We start from the raw sequence: 24,393 nt of genomic DNA, 5'->3' as shown, positions 1-24,393 counted from the left end.
AAATTACAAACAAAACAGCCCCATAGAACCGTCTAACACAAAGACCAAACCCTAATGTAAACTATGAACTTTGGTTGATGGGGACACTGATAGAAGTTGAACAATTGTGCAAGGTCCCAATTATAAATGGCAGCACCTACTGGTCTACCCTCGCCAGTCTGAGTTTTAGGCCTATGTTTTTTCCAAGGTTAACGATGCAAACACTCAAAAATTACAAATACCATGAAGTTGGCTGCAGGTGCTTGGTTGAAAATAGAATATACAACTGTTTTGGGGTTTTCTGCTGATTACTTTTACCTTTCAACCAAAATCCAACCCTCTTTCTTCAGGGATGGGCAAAGTCAAGTGAAAAGAGGTGCAAGGAACATCCTGGGGTAATAAACTGTGCCTTCACGGGAGTGCCGTTGTCAAAAGTGGTCGGCCTGGGCATTTAAGTTCTGTGCATTGCACTGTATATAAATTACATAATGAAACCCAAATCCATATATGCACAGATAAAGAGATGTGAATTATAAAAAATGTAAACCCATATTAAAAGGGTATATAGTAATTATTTGGAACCCTACTCTCAATTATAAATCCATTATTAAGTATCAGAGCAGGTAGAGGAGCACTTTTAGTTCCAAACTCCCCAAATAATAAAGCAGGAAGTGGTCCTAAAGAGCTTTTTAGACAATTTTCCTTGCTTTTAGGTAGTCATTATCCAGTCCACAAATAAAAGATTACAACATATGATAATCTATTTTGTTTTAAATGTTCTTACAGAATTCCAAATTTTTAAAAGCAAATCATTTCCAAGGATTGTTGCTTAAAGTGTGGAGACTATTCTGATCTAAAAACACAAGCTCTCAAATGAATAATTTGCCTTCACACAATACAACTTGTTTCTCTAAAGCACCAGTGAACTGTGTCAAACCAAATAAACCCTGTGACTATTAAGATCTGTGCATTGTTAAAAACTTTTTATTGTTACAAGAACACAGCAAAAAAAGCTTGTAAAAGTAAAATTTATAAAATAGGGCTGCAGTTATTATTCTGCCAGTCAAAAAATTTACTATCGGTCAAAGCTATTAAAAAAATAAAAACTAACAAAAATACTTCAATAGTTCCTCCAAATATCAAATATCTAAGAAGCTCTGTAAGCCTCTCTCTGTTAAATACCAGTCATCTATGTAACTTGAAGGCAGGTGCTGTGGTAGAAAAGATACACTCTTTTCTGTCAGATATGAGAACCAAATTTTCTACGTGGGTGAAAGATGTTCACTCAGCAAGGGCAGTAAAATATAACCTCTTTCTTCCTCCTAAAACAGCATCCACAGGCCCAGGACACAGCTGAGTGTGTGCCTAGAGGCCTGGTGTCTTTGAGAAGATTTAACTTTTTCCGGGTTTGCTAAAAAGAAATATCTTTAGCCCTGTCAGGCAAGCAGTGAGCTAGCTCCTCCATTGTACCTTAAAGGGAAGGAGACGGTTTCGGCTCATTTGCATTTTAAAGGGTACTCTTTCATGATCTTTCACACTTGTAATAGATGTCTAAACCGTTAAATTACTATTTCTTTTCTTAGCCTGAAAGTCAATGCAGACGAAGAGCCGGGCCCCTCCCGTTGTTCTTTACCCTAAGTCAGTCCCTCAACAATACTGACAGCTGCTATCAAACCCGCTGCATTTACCCTGCGAGCAGCTGCCGCTTGTAGGAACAGAAAGCCTCGCCGTACCTCCTCCCCTCTGGGGAGACAGGTTGACATGCTACATGTTCAACCAAGGGGTGCAAAGGTCCACTGAATTGTCAACCCAATTTTATGCTACTTCCATTTTTCCAGGACGCACATAATTCCTTTCAAGCAAAAATCAAGCATATGCCAGAGCATGAAACTTACGGTGTGGGATAATTACTGATCACTACAAACTTTAAAAGAGCCTTCTGACATAAATTAATAAACTGATCCAAAAATTACAATGATGAAAACTGCCTATGCCAGAATGCTGAAGATATTCAATTGACAGTTTTGTGTTGGACCCAATTCACAGATTCCGGTTCTTGTTGCTGTGCTATCATAGCTAATCTGCTTTTCTAATCTTAATACATTTCTCCTGGACTAAAGCCACTCATAAAATTAGTGATTCATTTGCCCTTCTAAACGACCTGCTATTTTTATTTCTGATTCAACTGAAAGTGAGTATTACCTATAAACATCTGTTTAACACCATTTCCTCCTTTCTAAACTGCAGGTTCAAAATAGGAAATTCACAAGGACTTGGAGTGTGCCTCTGAGAATTTAAAGAGTTTTATCATCAAGAATTTATATGTAAAAAGTTAGAGCCTACCAGAAAACAAACATGTTCCACAAAGTTTAACTGAGTACTTGAGAAGTGCTTTGCATATGTTTTCCTTTAATCAAAACAGGCTTTTCTATCCTTATTCATTTGGGTTAAAAAATTCTGTGCTCGAGTTACAAGTACAATTCGCTATTAGTCTTTGCTAATCAAACACTGTACATGCAAAAGTACCAGTGAATATTTGATTTGATCGCTGAAATAAATCAATTCATTACACAAGAAAAGGGTAGAGAAGGCAGCAGACAAATGCAGGTGCAATTGTGTTTTTTGTTGAATGTGATTAGAGAACCCACTAAGTAACAGTCAAAAATGTGATACTAAAGGGGGAAAATGCAGGGCTTGGGTCTGGGGGGGGGGAGCCAGGGAAGAGGAGGAGGGAAGAATTGTTTATGCAGAGCTAAGCTGTCAAGTGTAATAAAGCAGCCTGAATAAAATTTAAGCTGAAAATCCACTGAAGCTCCCCATTTCAGGGAGGAAAAAGCTATTAAAAGGAAATGAAGGTCACCTCCCAGTTTATTTCACCTAATTGACTGCCAATAGCTTACAACAGGCAACCCGACTACAGATCTGCAATTGAGAAACTGATGAAAGGCGAGTTTTCAAGCTGAGGCTCATTCTTTAATCCTCCTTCGCTCTTCTGTTTTTTCTCCATCTCCAGTTGGGATGTAATTTTAAGCCCTGATGGATTAACTGGTTCCATTGTCTGTGGCCCTCATTGGACTATGGCCCTCTTAATCCGTCCAGCAGCATGTCTAATTATCATTACAAAGTGTCTGAGGGAACTATAAAGACCAGCAGGGCATCTTCTCACAAGCAATTAACATAAATTGATAAATGAGTAATTTGAATCCGCTCAAGGCACTCACATATGAATAAAATCAGAAAGGAAGGTCCCTTGGTTCATTCCAGCTTTCGCTCAGTCTGGAAGGGCAGGAAACATGAGAACCGTCCTGGATCCTGCCGTGGGGGGAGTGAACTCATGCAGAGGACAGACAGCACAGCTCACCAGGTCATTAACGCAAAGCGGATGAATTGTGATTGACAACCCAGAGCCAGCGAGGAGCACTAACCCAACTCCACTTGCACAGTAGAAACCTGGGGTTTAGGCTAGGAGAGTACTACCGCACAATTAACACCTCTCCAGTGGCGAGAGGGCCATTCTTTTCCTTGGTGTGCGACTTAAAAAATTCATGAAAGATGCGCAAGAAAGAGAAAGGGAAACAGTTATATGGTTCTAATACCCTAGAGCAAAGCCAAACGCAAAAGCAAAGCCAACAAAATGAAATTACTATCTCAAGTTGTCAGAAAGAAGGCAGGAAGGTGGGTAGAACTCTAATCGAAAGCTTTTACTCAACCAATGGAGCGTGGATAGTTTCAGGGTCATGGGATAAACTATGTTTATTTTCCCATTAAAAAAGAGCCTAAATTCTTTCCCTCCTAAAATGTTTGACCTATCGCCTCCCCTATGCTAGTCCCTGTTCCCATACACACCTCACTATATCCCAAATGCCCACCTGCCCTTATCAAATTCAAATGGGTCAATGTTAAGCTACACAACATTATATATTTATGGATATATATTAAGCCATCAAATGAATAAGAAATGAAAGCGGGTTATACACACTGTAGGAGGTAGACCTGGTAGGCCACGTACCCCGATGATGGCATTCAACTCTGCCATGGTCACCTGCTTGGCCCGTTCCACAGCTTGGGCCACCTGTTGCTGATGCTTTGGAAACAAGAAGAAGAAAAAGTGTTAAGCTAGGCAGATAAGTACTTCATTTGGGATTTCTTAAATGAACAATAACACAAAGATAAATGCTACAAGCAACACAATTAACGTATAAGAGTTTAAATTTAAATACGCAGCTTTCTGACCAGAACACATGGTTCAACAGGAAGGAGATGGAGAACAGTGGTTCCTTTATTTCTAACCAACACCAATCACCACTTAATTTCTGTGGATGATTTCTGCTTTTGCTTTGGAGTGGTAGAAAGACAAAAAGGACTTTAAAGAGGGAAGCGGACTTGGCCCAGTGGTTAGGACATCCATCTACCACATGGGAGGTCCGTGGTTCAAACTCCGGGCCTCCTTGACCCATGTGGAGCTGGCCCATGTGCAGTGCTGATGCGCGGAAGGAGTGCCCTGCCAGACAGGGGTGTCCCCGCGCAGGGGAGCCCTACATGCAAGGAGTGCACCCCGTAAGGAGAGCCGCCCAGTGCAAAAGAAAGTGCAGCCTGCCCAGGAATGGCACCGCACACACGGAGAGCTGACACAGCAAGATGATGCAACAAAAAGAAACACAGATCCCCGTGCTGCTGACAACAACAGAAGCAGACAAAGAACACGCAGCAAAATAGACACAGAGAACAGACAAACTGGGGCGGGGGGGGGGGGGGGGGGGAGAGGGAGGGGAGAGAAATAAATAAATAAATAAATCTTTTAAAAAAAGGACTTCAAAGAGACTAACTTGAAACCTTAGCAAATAAATAGTACAGGTTGGAAGATGACCCTGGTTCACAGAACAGGTTTGCCTCCCTATGATAAAGTTGGCAAATGAAGTTTATAGCAATTTTTAAACATCCATTTCAGTATGTAAATTTAAACATCCGATCAACAAATCTCAACCCACCAGTAGTTTCTGGACCTTTGAGAATTCTTCTCCTTTGGCCTTTTTATTTTTCACCTTCCATAAGGTTTCATTTCAGGCTGGAAACTCACCCTGCACAGTTCCCATCTTCATCCACAAACAAAAAGCCACAAGTCTGTTTTGGGAGGCATGAGACTGTAGCAGAAACCAGATCACTAGCCAACAGCTACATTCAAAAGGCCTCAGATCTAAACTGTAATATATCAGACAAATGTTATGCTGGCAGAGGCTGCTACAATAATAGCAGAGACGGTAAGTGACTTTCTGCATCACATCATCACATCGTACACAAATGCCAACCAGGAAATGCACCTGTCAAATTAATAAGTATTCCCACTCCCAGTCCAATAAACTTTCAGTCTGCCTCAAGATGCATTCATCCTGTGCACATTTAAAAAGCATTTGATCATGTATTAGCCTACATCCAAAAGTAAGGAAAACTTAAAAGCAAAGCTAAAATATAAATTGTCTTGAGTCAATTTCACAGATTACTCAGAAACCCTCCCACACCCAACCTAAAAAAAAAAAAATAAACCTCGGGAAACAGTTGTGGCTCAACAATAGAGCGTCCGTCTACCATACGGAGGGTCCAGGGTTCTATACCCAAGGCCTCCTGACCCATGTGGTGAGCTGGCCCATGCACAGCGCTGCTGTGTACAAGGAGTGCCGTGCCACGCAGGGGTGTTCCCCTCGTAGGGGAGCCCCACGTGCAAGGAGTGCGTCCTGCAAAGAGAGCTACCATGCGTGAAAAGAGTGCAGCCTGCCCAGGAGTGGCGCCGAAGACACAGAGAGCTGACACAACAAAATGATGCAACAAAAAAGCGACAGTTTCCCCGTGCCGCATGACAAGAATGCAAGTGGACACAGAAGAACACACAGCGAATGGACACAGAAAGCAGACAATGGGGAGAAGGGGAGAGTAACAAATAAAATAAATCTATTAAAAAAAAGAAAACGTAAGCCTCTATGACTTTCCAACAACAATGTGAATTTTATCCTTATGACTATCATTCACTCCTTCCATGGGTAGCAAAGCAGTCCTTAACATAAACTTAATCCAGCTTGTTTACATACACATATAAGTATAAATGAAATACCTGTTCCTACAGGTAAAGTCAATTCTCATGGAGCCATTTAAAAATTCAGTAAAAGGAAAAACTTTCTGCTTAAAAGATATAAGACACCTGAATCATCAGTAGCTATCAAGCTTATTCTACTCATCAAAGAAAACAAAAGCTTCATCTTTGATAGTCATTTTGCAGTTTTCCACAGGAAAAAAAAAAATTAATTTGAGGTTGAGCTATTGTCACCACCTCTGCAGCATGCCCTCGGATCTGCTAGATGGAATAGCAGGGGGTTTACACACTTCAGCTGTAACAGATGTTCTTCACACTTGTTCCTTGTGATAAAATTAACATCTTAAAACTAGCTAATTTGCAAACAGAAGCAACATAATTGCACTTTAACAGCTGAACAGTTTTACTTACTTCCTGAGACAGAAATGGGATGACTTGTGCACAAATCGTATTCAATCTCTTGGCGATTTCAGTCTATAAAGACAAAGCCATACAAATGTTTAGAATACTCATCATCAGTTGAGAATGACAACATACCCCCAAATGCTTCATTCCTCCACTATCGTACTCTTGAGGGCATAAAACTGTTTTCCCAGGTTTTGTTACTAAGATTTCTTTATCTTGAGGTAAACAGAAGATATTAATCACACTTGCCAAGTAAGACACAATCATACACTTTAGTGGTCACTTAAGACATAACGGGTAGTTTGAGTCTAAGAAGGTATGAGGTTTAAGGCTGTATAACTTTAAACTGGTGACTGCAAACCCCTTAATATACTCATTCAATTATGATGCACCTTGGCACATGTACGTAGTTACAGAAAGTCCATTCATACTGGTTTCAGAAACCAGTGGGGCAGGAATACTGTCAAAATAGTCTTGCTTTCAAAGGTAAGGTCTCAGGTGAAAGAGCAGAAGAAACCCACGGACCACCTTCTCACTTGTTCCAATTCCTGCACAAGTAGAAAAGGATTTTTTTAATAAGGTACCAGGGGCCAGAGATTGAACTCAGGACCTCGTATGTGGGAAGCTGGCACCCAACCACTGGGTTCCCTGAATTGGTTTTTCCATCTGTTTTGCTTGTTGCTTTGTTGTGTTTTTTTAAGGAGGAACTGGGAATCAAACCCAGGACCTTCCATGAGGAAAGCAGGTGCTCAATTGCTTGAGGCACATCTGCTCCCCTGGAAAAGAATTTTAATGTTAGAGACGTCTCCTTCGCCAAGTCTCAAAAACCCTAACAAGCCAAGAACTGAAACAGAACTCAAGTCCCAAGCAATGTTCCTGTGAGCTTGTAAAGTATCACGATCATTCAGCACAGCCTGCAAATGAGCTCAGGGACGAGGCCCATGGGTCAACAGAACAGAAATGTGTTTTGAGTTCCTGCAGCACAGGCTGCTTCAAAGAAAGCAGAAGTCCCTTTTCAGCTCAGCTCTCCGATACAAGGGACAAATTAGCAAGGGAGGGAAGAAATGAATGGTGTGCTCTGCTTTCTGCAGAGGGCAGTATGCACCTGTCCCACCTCCATCACCCTACAGCAATGCAAAGTAGCTCTCTCTAGTTCCCAGCAACCAGTTCTACTTAAAAAAAAGAACAAAAGAGCCAGGTTCTAAAAGAGACCCAGTGTTGACCTTTATTTATTTCATCATCTTCTGTCAGTGCTTACTAATGCTGACTCAATGACCATATGAGACAATGAAAATGATCACAGGGAGAAAATTATAGATCATAGAGTGAATGCCCTTGAGAAATAATTGAACAGGTAAGATAAAGGAGAAACCCCAGAAGCTTTGTAAACAATATGTATAAAAGAGCTATCCCTGTCCAGGAAAATGAGCCACAAGATCTTTGGGTTTTATGGAACTGGACTTAAGCAAACTCAACCCAATTTTCCCCGACCATCAATGAGACAGGGCTAAAGACCATACTAAGAAACAGGTGTATTAGAAGGGAAATGACTAGTACAGAGATCAGACCCATGACCTTGCTTTAGCTGGCAGGGTAAAGAGATACATGCAAAAAAGGGCTGCAGCTGTACCAGGTGTGAAAACAGAACTGGGCCAGCCCCACCCAGGTCATCTGATCACTCATCCACACACTCAAGCTAACTGAAGGTCATGGCTCTCCTCAAAAGCAAAAACAGGTGTCCCTTTCCATTGCAATAGAGATCTGCACCAAATATGTGGGTATATGTAAAAGGGTAGGGATGTCCACTGTGGACTCTTCAACAGGCCCTTGGCCCGCGGGATATCTGCCATACATTCCAACAGTACTCTGTACTTTCTCCTCCAAAATTCACACGTGTTGTTTTCCATATTTAAAAAGTGATATATGCTCACTTTGGAAACACACACACAGATGATAGATAAATTTAAAAGCAAGTTAAGGGAAGTGGATGTGGCTCAACCAGCTGGGTGCCTGCCTACCACACAGGAGGTCCTGGTACCTACTAAAAAAGACAAGCAGACACCACACCCTCCACAGCAAGTTAGATGCTGTAATGAAGAGATGCCTAAACAAGCAGATGCCACAAGCCAGCCCACGGGGAGCACGTGTGGCTCAGGCCGTTGGGCACTCACCTCCCATGTGGGAGGTACTGGGTTCAGTTCCCAGTGCCTTCTGGAAAAAGCAAGCAAACAATGATCAGACAGATGAGAGGACCGCCTGGGGGTGGGGGTGGGGAGGGATAAGTAAAAAAATAAATAAATAAGTAAATCTTTTTTTTTTTTTTAATTAAAATAACCCTATATCCATCATCCAGAAACAAGCCCAAGCAACATTCTGGTGATTCTACACATGCAGAAGTATATACTAAGCAGAGAACTAACGATCTCTTCATATATATGCCTGCTTTTTCCTCTCAAAAATGTGTCACAGAGAAAGAAAAAAGAAAAAAAAAAAGAACGAAAGCGTCAGTCACTCTCCTAGTCTATATCAATACATATATAAATAAGTACCTCACCAACATATTCCACTAAACAAAAGTCACTGGTGTTTATTCCTGACATTGGTGGACAACACTACATTTCACCTAATTTTTTTTTACAATTATAAACTGTGTCAAATAACCTCTACATAGATCTTGAAGAGGAATTCTTAGAAGTAAAATTACTGGGTCAAAGTGCATGCATATTTGAAACTGCAGTGCATGCTGCTAGAATGTCCGGCAGGAAAGCTATACCAATTTGCATTATCACCAACTCTGTAGGAGGGTGCTTGCTCTCTCACCCATTGTCAATATTGGGTTTTGTTGACCTTTTAAAAATCTTTACCCATTTAAAAGATTAAAAAATGATCTCATTTTTATTTGCATTACTTGGATTCTTCCTGAAGTTAAACATCCTTTCATATATTTATTGGCCTACTGTATTTTTCTTTTGTCTACTTTTCCATTGATGTTTATTCATCACTGTCTTTTTGTAGTTCTTTTCATATTAATATTAACCCTTTGTCATAGTTCCAGCTTGCCTCTTGTCTGTCAACCTTGTTAATAAGGGTTTTCTGCTGTATAGAACTTTAAATTTTTTTGTGGTCCCACCAAAGAATTTTCTTCCTATGTTCCTGGCCCTTGGGTCAGGATTAGCACACCCCAAGACTATAAAAGACATTCTCATCTTTAATTAGTAATAATGCTATATGTTATTACATAGAATGTTTTCAAGGTAGAACTGAAACATGACCAGGGGATAGTAAGACCCAGTCTAAAAGGAATGACAGTTAATAATAATAAAAGTAAAATAAAAGAAAGAGAAGAAGAGATGAAAGGAAAGACAATTTAAGTTAGATTAAACAATAAAACAGGTAGAACTAAGTAAGACTGAACTAGCAGGAAGAAGGTTAAAGATCAAAGCTCAAACTGATGAAGCAACATCAAAAAACCACACCACATGTCCTCAAAATTCTAAACGAATCATCTGAAGGAAAAATGAAAAGAGCAACAGGAGGAAGATCTTATCCAAGCTCTCTGAACCCTCTACCGACTCTTCAAACCCTATGCTACACTACTTGACTTTGAGCCAGGAAGCCCAAATTCAAGTCTCAACTCTTCTTAGAAGTTGGTGCCTTGTGAATGAGGCACTGCTGTTCTCTGAGCTGCCCCAGCCTCTCCATCTGCACCACACAAAGGAGAGCACCTACCTCCTGGCAGTGCTTCTGTGAAGACACAGCGAGTCTGTACGATAGGAAAGTGCTTTGGGAATGCTAAGGCAACATCCCCACCATCCCAGGAGGATCTCACAAAAGTTTTCCCCGTTCTTAAAATATCTGGATGGCGGCACAACCACCTACAATGATTCTTAGTGTTGTCTCTTGCTTCGACGCATGGGTATTCCAAGGCAGTAGTTTTCTGCCCATGCTTCTATTCCTGACCACAGAGTCTGCAAACAGGTCAAACTAGATATTTGACCTTGATTAAGAGAACTCTATAACCTTTCAGGCTTCCTTCTACCTCTTCTGTAGGCTAGGCAATTCCAATGTCAAAACTGCAAGCTAATGTAATATTAAAAAAATAAAGACAAAAAAAAAATTGCAAGCTAACTGCATTTTCCACACTAGAAATCTCTTCCCTGCCCCCAAGACTGAAGATATATCATAGCTACCTGCTAAGAGTCACAGTGTTTGGAAATAAACCTTCCCTGTGCCTGCATTTCTGACATCATACTGGGTAACAGTAACACTAAGTCGGTGGTCAAGAGCTACCCCCCGCCACCCAAACCAGACCTGAACAGAACCCTCACGCCCAGAAACTCACCTAGCTGGATGACAGCCAGCATCAAACCTTACTTCACTGTTAGCCAGGAGCGGGAGTCCAAATAAGCCCTCTGGAGCAATCTTGCTAGAATTATCCTTACCAACTTCCCTTACTGATTTGCTTAACAATAATAGAATTGGCCCTGAAAATCCAAGAAACGTGGAGTTTGCATCTCAGCAAACTAGTACTAGCATCCATGGGATAAAGTCATGTCAACCACTGTATCCGAGGTCTCTGAGTAACAGGAGCCTCACCAATCTACCTCAGAATTCCATGAAAATCAAGTGAGCTAATATGGAAATTATTACATCCACTATTAATTACAAAGTGCTGTACAAATATGAGAGTATCTCAATCCTTCAAGACCAACCTCAGATTCACTCGGATGCTGCCTTTCCACCACTACACCAACAAACTAGTCCCTTCAACATCATCTCCAGCATTTACTGTTTATTTGGCAAATTAAACCCATGTGCTCAAAATCACAGCTTATGCAAAGCTTCTGGACAGTTTCCTCACAGCTTCCTGTATCTAGGTCTTCCTTTTACAAGGTACGAAGCATCATGAGATCAGGATTCCTGCTCCTAAGTACGTTGATAAATCCCTCGATGTAGCCTCCCCCACTAAAACTAATCACAGGTACATATTCAGCTCGCTTTCAATGTAATGCTCTACCAAACACAAATTGAATTCCTGTGCACCCCCCTAAACTCAATCACCAAGATAACGATCAGATAAAGCATTACTAAGCAGTGGCAAAATAAGGCTCTCTTTACCTAAAGAAATGATGCCAGTAGGTGTAAGATTGATGTTATTTCAACTGAGTTAAATATGGTCAGCTATCTCAAAGACCAGCAATGAATCAAACTCTGGTATATTCTGCAGGGCTTTTAAAACGGTAGGCGTGTTCTTGAGGCCACCTTAATTTAAGAGTTTTGGATTCTATGATTCCTAAAAGCTTGGTTTCTCTGCCTTTTATGTGCCCTATACCCACTCCTCAACACCCGCCCGCTTCTCCACTACACAGAGCAGTAATACATGATGAGTGTTGTTTGGAGCTCGACACAGGGCGAGGACTGCTTAAGAGGAACTGCCCACGTGTCTCAAAGCAGTTCAATGGCTCCTTGCCCAAAGTTAGCTTAGGGAGGGGACGCTCCACCATCCTCAAGTTGCAAACTGATGTATCGAAAAATGGTGCTTACGCTGAGTGTTGGCAAATGCATCTTTCCATTTCCTTGAACCACGCAGGAAGCCAAAGGACAAATGGACTGATGGTAAGCAGTATCTGGCCACAGATTAATGAGCAAGAACATGGAAACAAATCACATAAAAGGAAATAAACAGGTAACCTTTAGATCCCTTCTGACTAGAAGTTTCTGAATCTGTGAAATGACAGCCTTAAATACAAAAAAAAACATTCAACCTCTGGAGCAACCAAACAAAATGTTCCAGTTAGGTTTTGTTAAAAATGGGGGAAAAAATAATTAATAAACTCCAATGACGATGAATCCGCAGGGAAACTGGAACAATCACACATTACTGATGGCAGAGTAAATTGGTACAATCGTCTTGGAAAGCAACTGGGCAATGTGTTTCAAGAGCATGAAATTATTCAAACCCTTTGGAAAGGCTTCCCACAGCTAGGAATTTATCCTAAGGAAATAGTTCAAATGAAAAGCATTCCATGCATGAAGCTGTTCACTGCAGCGCTAGTTTCAAAGCATACGAGAAAAAGCCAGGTAGAGATTTAACAGCATTTCCAAAACCGTTCAACATCAGAACCATCTGCAGAGTTTTTGGAAAACTTAACATTTCCCCTTCCTGATAAATCAGCTGCTTAATACCAGAGAATAGGTAAATACAGAACACCAACCCAGGCATGGGAAATTAACTATTAAGGCCTTATTTATGATAATGGGCTAAAATGAAGGGGAGGAACAATGAGGTGATGTTAGCACACCTGTGATTTCTTTTAAAACGTATTTATGCAGCCAAGCATTTGGGTAAGCTGATACCCCAAATAAAAACACTGATTATGTGGAGTGGTACAATTATTGGTGGCTGGGTTTTTTTTTTTCCTCCAGTGACCTTGAACACTGCCCTTGACTTACTGTTTAGATTTATTATTAAATCAGAAGAGCCATCAGGCCCATGGTGCTTCCAATCAACAGTGGCATTTAGTCACAATAATGCAACAATACTAGCAAACCCTGAAAATCACTTGGATCCCGGATCTCTCCTCAAATCACACATGGAGAGACCAAAACCTAAAGGAAATGATTTGCCCAGGATCATAAAGCAAGACTGGAACCCACATTCCCTGCCTAGTTCTTTCTCCAGGAAGCAGAAGTGGGACATATTCAAGACCAGAAACTAAGCTGATCAACTCAGCTTTGCTTGAAAAAACAACACAGTTAAATAGCCACACAGTCCAAACAGGACTGCAGAACAGGGCAGGGTCTCAGCCAACAAACCCCTTAAATTAGCAGTCTGCAGAGCAGAAGGTACATTTTTATAAGGGACCTCAAGTATAAATTGCAAATCTTAAATAAAGGACTTGCAGCCAAACTCCACTTTAGTGCTCTCCTTCTCGGGCATATAATTAGTGCATCACCCTTAGCAGAGCCACAAATACTTCCTTATTTTTCTGAAGAGTCATCTGATACACCTAAAGAAAATTCAGGATGTTTGGATAAAAACTGTGTACCCCAACTGATTAAATTTGAAAAACACTGCAAATAATTTTCCAATGTCCCCCTCCCTTTTATAGGAGGGGAAGAGGTGCCTTCACTTTTATTCTGCTATTCACCAGATATACTCCCTTCCCATTCTATCACCTTGCTTCACACACACATCTTACCTTGCTTTAGCGAATAAATGCATGTGCATTCACCTTAAACCCTAATGCACAAATGTAGCGTTCTGCTTAAAATATAGTTACACCCACAGAAATCATTAATCACTTTTTGGGGGAAATCCAAAATTTAGAACTGTAGGGTGTCTTTTAAGTTGAGGCACACCTTCTTACAGTAGATCAGTGGTTTTCATGCTTGAGCTTGCCTCAGAACCACCTGGAGGGTTTGTTAAAACAGACGGCTGGCTTCCACCCTAGAGTTTCTGATTCAAAAGGTCCAAGCCTGAGAATACGTATTTCTAACAAGCTCCCAGGTGACCCCGAGGCTGGTGAACTGGGACCGCACTTTGAGAACCGCTGCCATCTATTACCCACAACAGCTGTGGCATCTACTACTTGGCGGAAGGCAGGCCTGCTTACAACTATTGTCTAATCTCCCCATTAGCGCCTTGTCCCCTGTGAGAAGGGACTCAAAGGTTAAAATAACTTGTCTGAGGTCAGAAACAAGTTAAGTGGGGAGGTCAGTCTTTCCCCAACCCTGGCAGAGGGCTTGTTTTGCAAGAAGACAAATCCGGGCTGGAGGAACACATTTACTTGCCTACTGAGGAAAACCTCAGGCATATTCACTTAAATTATTCCACCCATGGCAATGTAATCTCATCCCTTCTTAAAGCCTATGATTAAAGCAAAACAAAAGAGTACAGGATGGCAGAAACCCTTTAGTGGCTCAACTCATCAGAACATTAAGTCACCCGTTGCCGGCAGAAAATAACTCTCCTGTTCCATCTCCCCCTTCCTTGGCAGCTCCTAGCATTCTCGGTCTGAACCCCTTCCAATGTGGCACAGTCACTATCTTTTTACTGCTCATCTTTCACACTCGCAGCTACTCAGAAAACAAGGAGGGGTTCAAAGAAAGGAAAGAGAGAAGAAAAAAAAAACCTGCTGAAAGCTGCAGGGGCCGAGATAGCAACGCTAATTGCTCCCATTCTCTGGCTCCTTACAGGCAGATTGCAGGGGCCTGCATCTCCGGAGAAAGCTCTCATATCTTTGCGGCAGCTCTCAGCAGAGCAACTCAAGTGCCCTTAATTGTTTATGTTCTTAATGCAGAGCCTCTTGAATGCATTCATTTTTAATAGCAGGCTTGAGTGTGGGGCCGTCAAAGAGTGACAAAGCAACGCTATTCATTGGTTCTGTTCCTGCAATGATGGTCTTTTGATTTATTTGCAAATGACAAGCTTGGCAGGCCCCACTTGAGGGCTGCCCTCATTTTTTTTTTTAATTTAAGAATTCAGTTGCCTTTTCCAAGATGAAGTTGAGTCTCCAATGCTGTGTATTTGTGTAAATTTTTCCCCCTTCAGTTCCTTCTAATTAATGACTTGAATGTTTTGACCCAACTGTTGCCAAGCAGAGCATTTGGGCTTTAATTTGTCATTTTGGTAAAGATGCATCCTTGACAAAAGCATCGCAGCTGTTTCAGTTCCTAAATAGCACATTTCCATTCTTCAGAAACCCTTGTTCCGCAGTTCAGAAAGTGCTTGTTCACACGAAATCGTATCGACTTGTCCCATGATGGAAAAAGACAGCTTTTGGTAGCCTTAAAGAAAAAAGCACTCTTGCACCACAGACGGTGTTTCAAACACTCTGTGGGGCCACACGTGAAGAACCCCCCCACACATTGTTCTCAGACTGGAAAGAGACCAAGCCTCACTCTGAGACACACCCCAAACAGGCCTACACCTTCACCCTCTTTCCAGGTTTTAGTCATGAGAAATTAGATACTATCATACAATAGCAGGATTAGTGGGAGGAAGAGCAGATTACACCATCGAATGAAGTCTAAAAGTACAATTGTGAAAACAAAATATACCTGCACAAAGACAAAAGACTGGACAGAAATATATGAAAATCCGGTTACCTCTGAAAGCTGGCCTTATGAGAATTTTCTGTTTGCAAAATTTGTAATATTGTTTTCCCCTTGCAATAAAACGCAAAACATTTCTTTTTAATTATGGCCACCATATGGACCCGTGTAACTTGTGTCTGGTGGTAACTGACCTCCAGACTCTATCCTCATGCCTTAGATCACTACAAAACAAATGACCACTGAACAAACTAGAGCACCAATTCATCACTAGTTTTATTTAGCATTTCCCATTCCCCACCCCGCCCCACATTTTGTCTGGATACCACCGCAAAGGCAGTTTGGTGTGAAGGTTTCCCTAGCAGGTTGAACTCTGACCAATCCAGAGGATGGGTGAAAAATTTTCTGCATGAGGTGAGTAGGGGCCAATGGTTCATGACTTTTAAGAGCAGGCTACAAGTGAAGGACACACACACCTGAATGACAGCTGTAATTCATTTCCCCCACGGACCTTCTTAGGAAAAGCAGCTTATGCCCATACTGACACGTTGCGAGGCGGTCTAATGGCCACAAGCTTGATATATGTATGTGCTCTTAAAGCCCTAGGGAGGCTTCAGCCACAGCCATCCATCCCCGGAGCCCCAAATTCGGCAGAGATGTCTCAGTCTGGGATCCCCAGGCCAGACTATCTCTCCCAGTAAGACTGGGCTTCGGCTGAAGAGGTGGTCCTTGGAAAAGGAAGACAAGGTTCCTTGGCCTTCCTAGGTAGACCCTGGGGTTCTCTTTGCAATCAACACCATGAGCCAAGAAACGTGCAAAGCTTCAGAATGAAATCTGGCCTCAGAGTAGCCAGAAGAGGGACATGTGAGGGTGGAGAGCTCTATTTCAAATTGGCACAAGGAGCAGCGTACCTCCTATATACCTCAAGCGTGCAGGGCTTTAAAGGTTGGGAACCATGGAGGTAGAAAAATGTCTCATGAACCCTTAAGTCAACAGTGAGAAAAAAATTATCTTCTCTGGAGAAGGCCTGCCTCTCTTAGCTGTTCCACAACACAATGGCTGCTTTTCAGGACATGATTAAAATGAAACCTGTAATGCTGGCTAAGAGTTTTCAACACATAACCTATGGAAAACCTTTTAAGTATCAGAGGGAGGATCACAGATCATAGGCTTCACAGAATATTCACTCAGCCATGTGTGTGGAAGCAAACAGGGATAACATTTTAAGTACAACTTAAATCACTTCTTAACAAAAAACAACTATCGCATCACAATATAACCCACAGAGAAATCTAAGCAAGAGAAAAATAATCACATTCCTCCAAGATAGCAAACAACCTACTTTCAGGAAAAAGTATGCTGTATGAGAAATCACCTTCTCAGGGTTCCATGGATTTGCCAAATATATACATGTAATTTTTAAAAGTGTGTTCAAGGAAAAAAACCCAAGTCTACTTCTACCCAGTCATGTCAACTTACAATTTTAAAAGTACACCGTTAGCATTATCTAACATACCCTGGGGAAGTATTAAGCAAGAAGGGGAGAGCAACTGAGGGTGATGAAAGTGAGGACAATTTATAAACCAGGGGCCATCTTATTTAACTTCCCATCACCACCAGGAGTTACCACTCCTATAATTCACAAGGTATTTCACAAGTGGCTAAATCAATTTATATGCTCATGTGTGTGTTTTTAGAAAGCATCCTCAGTATTCTTCCATTAATTATGTGGGTTCCAGGACATGTCAATTCTTGTTTCCCAGAGCACCAGAAACCAAATTGAACCCACATATTCTGTTACACTGGCCTGTACTTGCTGGCTCCCTCAGGGCCAGGCTGGCTCAATAATGCTGAGCTCCTTCTGGAAGAACAGAATAGACTTCCTGCCATTTGGACTGTGAAACACAGTAATCCACGAGGGAAAAAAGGTCAATGTTGCACTTTTGGTCATTACTGAATCATTTGAGATGATCTGTGGTGAGGATGAGAGGAAAATCGAAGGCTGTGAGAACACTGCAAATGGCTTGACCTCAGACCAATTTTCATCTCCATCTGTCTAATAGACATGTGGATAAAAAGCCCGCCCTCCTTCTGGGCGGCCACTTGGCTGTTTTCAAATCTACCGCACAAGCCAGGAATCAGTTAAGCAATACATTAATAAGAGGAAATAACCTTCTAAGCCTGAGACGGATGCTTTTTCAGGTTTTAGGTCATCATCTAAAGTTTGGAACACAATTTTCCAGTCTGCAAGCAGTACTGCAGAGTAGAAATTTTAACTAACACGGAGAATCATCTGCAATGCAGGGGCATGTGCCAAAATCTACTTACTTGTACATGCAAATATATGCACATTTACACCTCCACCCCCCACCAAAAGACATCCACCCGACTTCTATTACGTCTGCTAACACATCCACAGAAGGGAACAGCAGTTCGGAAAACTGTATGTTGCTGCTAAGTAAATCTTTATTTTTTTCAAGTGTCCAATTAAAGCTGCTTAATCATTATTAAGGCATTTCAATCTTAGATACAAAATATTCCTGGGAACTTAGAACCTAATTATCATTTAGGCCATAGGATAAATATTCATACCCTTCTACTTCATATACTAAAACTCCACTTTACTGGTTTGGCCAAGCTCCTTTTTTTCAGGGCAATGTTGTGCGATATGTAAGTTTAGGCCCTCGCAGTATATCAATGTCAAACAACATCGTGTCAAGCTAAGATTCAATTCAGGTAAGTGCCACTGCCAAATTTTCTTGTTCCCAGACGGGCTTTAAGATTATTTTATTGCTTAAAATTTAATTTGTTCCAACCCGTGTCTCCATGACAACGTTGGCTAACCCTGCAAATCATTTGGGTAATTGGATATCTTATCTTTCTATTGCTCTCAAATCGAATGATTCTGCTAGAATTGTAACAGCCAATCAAATTTACAGTCCTCCTGAGTAATAGAGTTGGAAAAGTAGCCACATTCATCTCCTCTTTACAGCCATATTAACCAGTATGCAACAAACAGTAGAATCTGGTCTTCAAACTAAACTCCAAATTGTAAATGGTGTCAATACAAATATTCTCACAGTGCAAAGTCTACTCAAAACCCCTGCCCTTTTACACTGCTTTTAATTTGAGGCACAAAAATTGGTACCCATTCCATATAAACTATGACCAGTTTTAGCACTTTGAGGGAAACTGACAAGACTAACTCCGATAGCTAGTTAGAAAACTATAGGTTTATTTTTACTTTTATTTTTTTTTGAGGTACCGGGGCCAGGGACTGATCCCAGGACCTTGTATGTGGGAAGGTGGTGCTCAACCACTGAGCCACATCACAGTGTTTTTTTTTTCCTTTCGGTTTTTGTTTGCTTGTTGCTTCTTCTTCATTTGTTTTTCGGAGGCACCAGGAACCAAACTTGGGACCTACCATGTGGGAAGCAGATGCTCAACTGCTTGAGCTACATCCATTCCCCTATAGTTTTTTTCAAAAAGTTGACCTTGTGATAAAATAAGAACCAAATTCTGTGATAAAATAAGGACCAAAATAATGGCTGCATAGGATTTTACTAGTGTAGTGGCACTGCATTGTTCAGAGCTCTTTACTTTAGGTAGGTAAGCCATACTTAATATATAATTCATTAAGAAATGAGAAAGATGGGAAGCGGACTTGGCCCAGCGGTTAGGGTGTCCGTCTACCACATGGGAGGTCCGTGGTTCAAACCCCTGGCCTCCTTGACCCGTGTGGAGCTGGCCCATGTGCAGTGCTGATGCGCGTAAGGGGTGCTGTGCCACGCAGGGGTGTCCCCGTGCAGGGGAGCCCCACACACAAGGAGTGCACCCCATACAGAGAAACACCCAGCGCAAAAGAAAAGTTCAGCCTGCCCAGGAATGGCACTGCACACACGGAGAGCTGACACAACAAGATAACACAACAAAAAGAAACACAGATTCCCATGCTGCTGACAACAACAGAAGCGGACAAAGAACAGGCAGCAAACAGACACAGAACAGACAACTGGGGTGGTAGGAGGAAGGGGAGTAAATAAATAAATAAATCTTAAAAAAAAAAAAAGAAAAAGAATATAGATATGACAGTCAGGTCTCTGTAGCTTTAGAAAAATCCACATAGTCAAAACTGGACACAGTCAAAACTGGACACCTCTTTGTACTTCCTCTAATTCCAAATATCACAGCATCCAGAGTTTTCAATTTTGGAATACAGATATCTAATAAGATTCAAAAGTCAGCCATTCTCTTGAGTTGGTATGATTTGGCCTTCGGTCAGCTAAAAAGTACAGACATTGGATACGTTTCCATGGTCCAGTTCCAATCTTCTCGGTAGCTGGGCCAGGAGATTGGCTCCATGGGAGCTCACTGCCAGGCACTGTACAGAAGCCAGCTCACTTACAAATGAAAAAGGCTCGAGAACCCAGGCCAACTGGCAGACTGAGGGGATTGTCAAGAACCTAGTGCTTCCCCTACTGATACATAGGATGTCAGAAGCTCTGCTCAACCTAAACAACAAAGATGTTAACATGGAGGCTTCTCAGCACAGCCATGTCAGCAGGCTGCTGAGCCTGTACACGTGGGAGAGCAGCTGCGGGAGCTCCTGCTCAGAACACAGGGCTACCATGCTAGCTCTGCTCTCCCAAATGCAAGAAGTTTCTACTGCATCATGCTTGACAGTAGGAGTCAAAAGTCTGAACTTCTGTTACGTCCCATCCCAGTGGCCCTGGCTCTTCTCCCTACTGAGTTTTACTCCAGCTTCTCCAAACACTGGCAACAAAAACAGCAGCTATCAATGTGACAACCAACAAAAATTTCACTCCCAATACCATTAAGCCCATAGAGAAGATGAAGAAATGTAACAACACAATTACTCTACTCAATCACTGGCATAGTACTTTATAAATTTTCATACCAAAAAACACACACATACATCCCATCGAGGCTCATGATTTCTCTTTCCTAATAAAAGCACCAACTTGACCTTACAATCCATCGCCCTCCCCTTATTTTCAAAGTGACGAATTTTCTTTACAAGGTAAGACTTGGATTTTCCATGTTACATTAAAAAGAAAAATTTCTAAAACATTTCACACTATCCGGCCAAAACTCACTCCAATAAAATGAACCAAAACCTCTTGGTTCTTGATCTGTTCTCTTAAATGAAGAAAATGATACAAACTTTATTCTCCCAGGTAGTTGTTTTAAGTGCTTAAGGCTGTCTCCCAGGCACACATTTTGCTATTTGGCCTAAGTAAGGCATCGGAATTTCTCTAAACTTTAACAAGGGGCCCATGAGCTTGAATTGAAATTTAAAAAAAAAAACATTATTCTTGTGGGGACGTGTTGGTGCAAGTCTATTCATTAAATAATACACAGTAGAGTCTGGGCTTAGTAAGGGGTCCATGGTTTTCACCTGACTGGCAAAGGGTTTTGTGGAACAAAAAAGGTTAAGAACCCCTGCTCTAGATTCCTCGGACCACTGAGGCTGCCAAAAGGGGCCCTATGAGAAAGAAAAGGGAGGGATTCCCTTTTGAGCCTAAAAAAAAATACTTAAGGCCTCAAAAGGACACCAGTAAAAGGCTTTGTAATTGAGGCAGGGGGTGGGGAGGAGAAGGTGAGAACTGAATAATTCAGATGTACAGAGAGGAAAGAAGCTGGGCTTGGGGAGAGAAAAAAATATATATATACACATATATATATACACACACACACACACATATATATATATGGCCTCTAAATCCCGCGGCAAGGGTCCAGTTTTAAAGGGCTCTGGCTTCTAAGTTTAGATATGGCTGGGGCTATCCTTCAGAGCACCTATACATGTCAGGTGCTGCTGTAATTCCTCCTGCATATATGAACTCACTTAATCCTAACAACCCTGCGGGGCAGGTGCCATTACCATCCCCTAACCCCACTCACCTGCTGTCTCGTTTGTAAAAATGGGTAATTAATATCCGCACAAAAGAAGGCTGGCCGGGAGGATTTACAGAGAGCCCCTACAGAACAAATCTGGAGCACCGTGGAGGTTCAATCGATGCAGGTTAGGACTACTCTAAGGACTGGAACAAGCTTACTCCGCAAAAAAAAAACACCAAGAGTCCAAAAAAGACACCTGTCCTGAGAACGGAGCCGACACATGTAGCTGCAGGCTACACGGATGCTCTCCTCCCTCCATCCCGGTGGCCCGGCCTTTATTCTTTACAGGCCAGACCGAGATGTAGATAAATGTTAAGACCCCTTCCCTACACGGAAAGCGACCTTTTCATTTTCACTCACTAATCCATAGAAGCCTTTCAAACGGCACAAATAAAGGAGGCTGCATTTTGTTCTCTAAATCAATTTTCTCCCCAGCCATCAACTAGATGTTCCCGCACAGAGAAAGAACAGCCCTTCCCTTCTAATTCAAAAATCCATACTGCCATTGCCCTTGCAAACTGCTAAACAAGCAGTATCGGCAAGTCACTTGTGTTCTGTAATATATTTACTGCAAATCCCAATGGCTCGCCTCCTAATGCAGTTTTCTATTGTGTCGGTTCATGTCAATACACTGACTGGTCACCTTCCTTGTAAGTGGTGCTGACCTGACCGGCTGTTTGCTCAAGGCATCAAGAGGCTTCGCTCCAGCAGAGACTGGCCTGGAGACCACAGCCCTGGAAAGCCAGCGCCAGGCTCCACACTCAGGGGTCCTTAAAGAGGGTTTGTTTTCCAGTACTTCACACCCCTTGCACCACCCAAGACCTCTGAAGCCGACTTAAATTCTCTACTAGGATGGTTCCATATATACCAAGTTCAAAATCAGAATCCTTTTGCACAGTTATGCCCTGGAACCAATTCATGCTGAAGTGGTTTCTGTCAGAGAACGTCCTGATCTTAGGTTATGGGGACACTGTATTTCAAGTTTCACTAAAGGGCCAAAAGGAAGAGAGCTTGGGAAGGGGAGTCCAGCTCTTTTAAAGGACAAATCTCTTCTTTCAAGTTACAGTGAGAAGGCCCCATTTAGTGGTGGATCACGTGACACAACCATGCCCCAAACACCAATGTTATGAGCACATATTAAGATGGGCTTCATATAAAGTAGGTGAAAATCCTTCCTTCATATGTCAGGCTACAACGAGGTTGGTAGCTAAAGAAAGGTCTGCAAACACTTCCAATTTCTTCATATTTATTTACTGGAGGGAACAAAAGCTCTATTTTACGATAGGTAGAAAATGTTAGAGACTCCAAGTGTTAGGTATATGGGTGTTTGCTGTATATTTCTTTCTCCTTTTCTATATATTTGAATTTTTTCATTAAAAAAATATGGGATTATATAAACACTCAAAGTAAACAGTCAATGGGTATGATCATTATTATTAAAAAACCTGGTGACTAAGTCAAGTTGAGAGAAGTTTGTAATTGAACTTATCCACAACTCTCCTGGCATCTGTAAGTGGTCCTTAGGTGAAAAACAGTGTTCTAAGGAAAGTTATACATACATACAACACACACTCAACTCACACACAAGCCCATGCCTTAGCAACAGGCTAGTTTTGTGGGTTTTTTTCTGTTTTAATACAGCCCTAAATATTACTATAACTAAAACTCCCCATTAAGAAGCCTCAGTGGATATTCTGACCATAAATCACTTTCTCAAAAGAAAGACAACTGAGGAAAAGTGGCTAGATGAGTAGAACCAAACTGAAATCCTGTAAAACATCAAGTAAAATGACAAATATTTAATTTTAATTTAGCATCAATTTAATTTTTGATGGTATTCTTGATTCACAGCTTTAATCTGGGTTCCAGGGACTTGCCAAAGGGTCTCAAGATGCCACAAATAGCCAAAATTGTCAGGCAAAGCTATCTGTTTATTTGCATGTAAAAATGTGTAGTTTTTTCTTTTTTCTTTTCTTTTTTTTTTTTTTTTGTCAAATAGCTTTCACTTGATTTTCAAGTGAGTTCAGGATCCAAAATGGTTCCAACTACCACTCTACAGAGGAGCATACTAAACACACTACTCATCGACTCTGCTTTGAGAAGGGCAGATAGATGTAAGCCTCCAATTCAAGCTTCAAGCAGACAGCAACCTCGTTGGAGAAATAAGAGCCCATAAAAAGTACTACTTATTACAGAAAACAGAGCAAAAATTAAAACAGCATCCAGCTTCCTGTTGGAGAGGTCAGGGAAGAGCAGTTGACCTGGAGTCTGAAGGATACTGAGGAGGACCAAAGGCAAGAAGGCCTGACGAAAAATTCTGTAATTTCCTATAAAGAAAACAAATGTCAGGCGCAAAGAAGAGAACCATTTGGCTGGACTAAAGGAATTGCAGAGAAAAATGAGGTAGCCTAGGAAGAATGTGGAGCGAAGTAATGGGGTGGGGGAGGGGGCTCTGAGTGATGGGCAAAGAGGCAACCACAAGAACTGAAAGTCAAAATTAGACAGGATAGACCCCTAAAGACCCAAGCCCCTAAAGATACTTTGCATTCACTCTTAAAGATGCACTCCTTCCAGGACTAGAGATCCAAAGTAGAGTGAGTGACCCTAATGGACATACAGGACAATCCAATGGGCTGCCATGAGAATGGGAATTTTTCTTTTAACCCCTCCGTTAAAAATTCCATTTATTACATACATATGCAATATATTAGTACAGTAACATAACTTTTAATTTAGAAGTAAACAACACTGGGGGTATGTGCTCAAAATGTTTACTGACAGGTTGCACAAATTACTACAGACGAATAATCTAGTTAAGACAATAACAGCACTGACCACAAACCCAGTCTAATACTCCATGCATTTAGGTAGTTCAAGTCATAGGATTTGGACATGCAAGTTCAAATGCACCTCTATTCTCAAAAACAACTGACTGCACTTCAGCCTTT

At 41.5% G+C, this 24,393-nt stretch overlaps 1 protein-coding gene across 9 annotated transcripts in view; it reads right to left on the bottom strand.

Annotated features, from left to right (window-relative positions):
• TLE1 (TLE family member 1, transcriptional corepressor) overlaps positions 1 to 24,393 on the bottom strand; it is an 85,898-nt gene that overhangs the window by 51,560 nt on the left and 9,945 nt on the right. For 5 of the 9 annotated variants that reach the window (XM_004477502.4, XM_012519249.3, XM_004477503.5 and 2 more), the window contains exons 5-6: positions 6,473 to 6,535; positions 3,959 to 4,063 (exon numbers count right to left, since the gene is read on the bottom strand). In XM_004477502.4, coding sequence (XP_004477559.1) covers positions 3,959 to 4,063; positions 6,473 to 6,535 — 168 coding nt within the window. The remainder of the gene's footprint in view (positions 1 to 3,958; positions 4,064 to 6,472; positions 6,536 to 24,393) is intronic. The other 4 variants (XM_004477504.4, XM_012519247.3, XM_004477508.4 and 1 more) reach the window with 1 other exon arrangement.

The sequence above is a fragment of the Dasypus novemcinctus genome, chromosome 8 (genome assembly GCF_030445035.2).
Source record: "Dasypus novemcinctus isolate mDasNov1 chromosome 8, mDasNov1.1.hap2, whole genome shotgun sequence".
In the NCBI taxonomy this organism is placed as follows: domain Eukaryota; kingdom Metazoa; phylum Chordata; class Mammalia; order Cingulata; family Dasypodidae; genus Dasypus; species Dasypus novemcinctus.
Note: the sequence above shows the minus strand (reverse complement) of the source record. Positions and strands in the feature narration are given on the sequence as shown.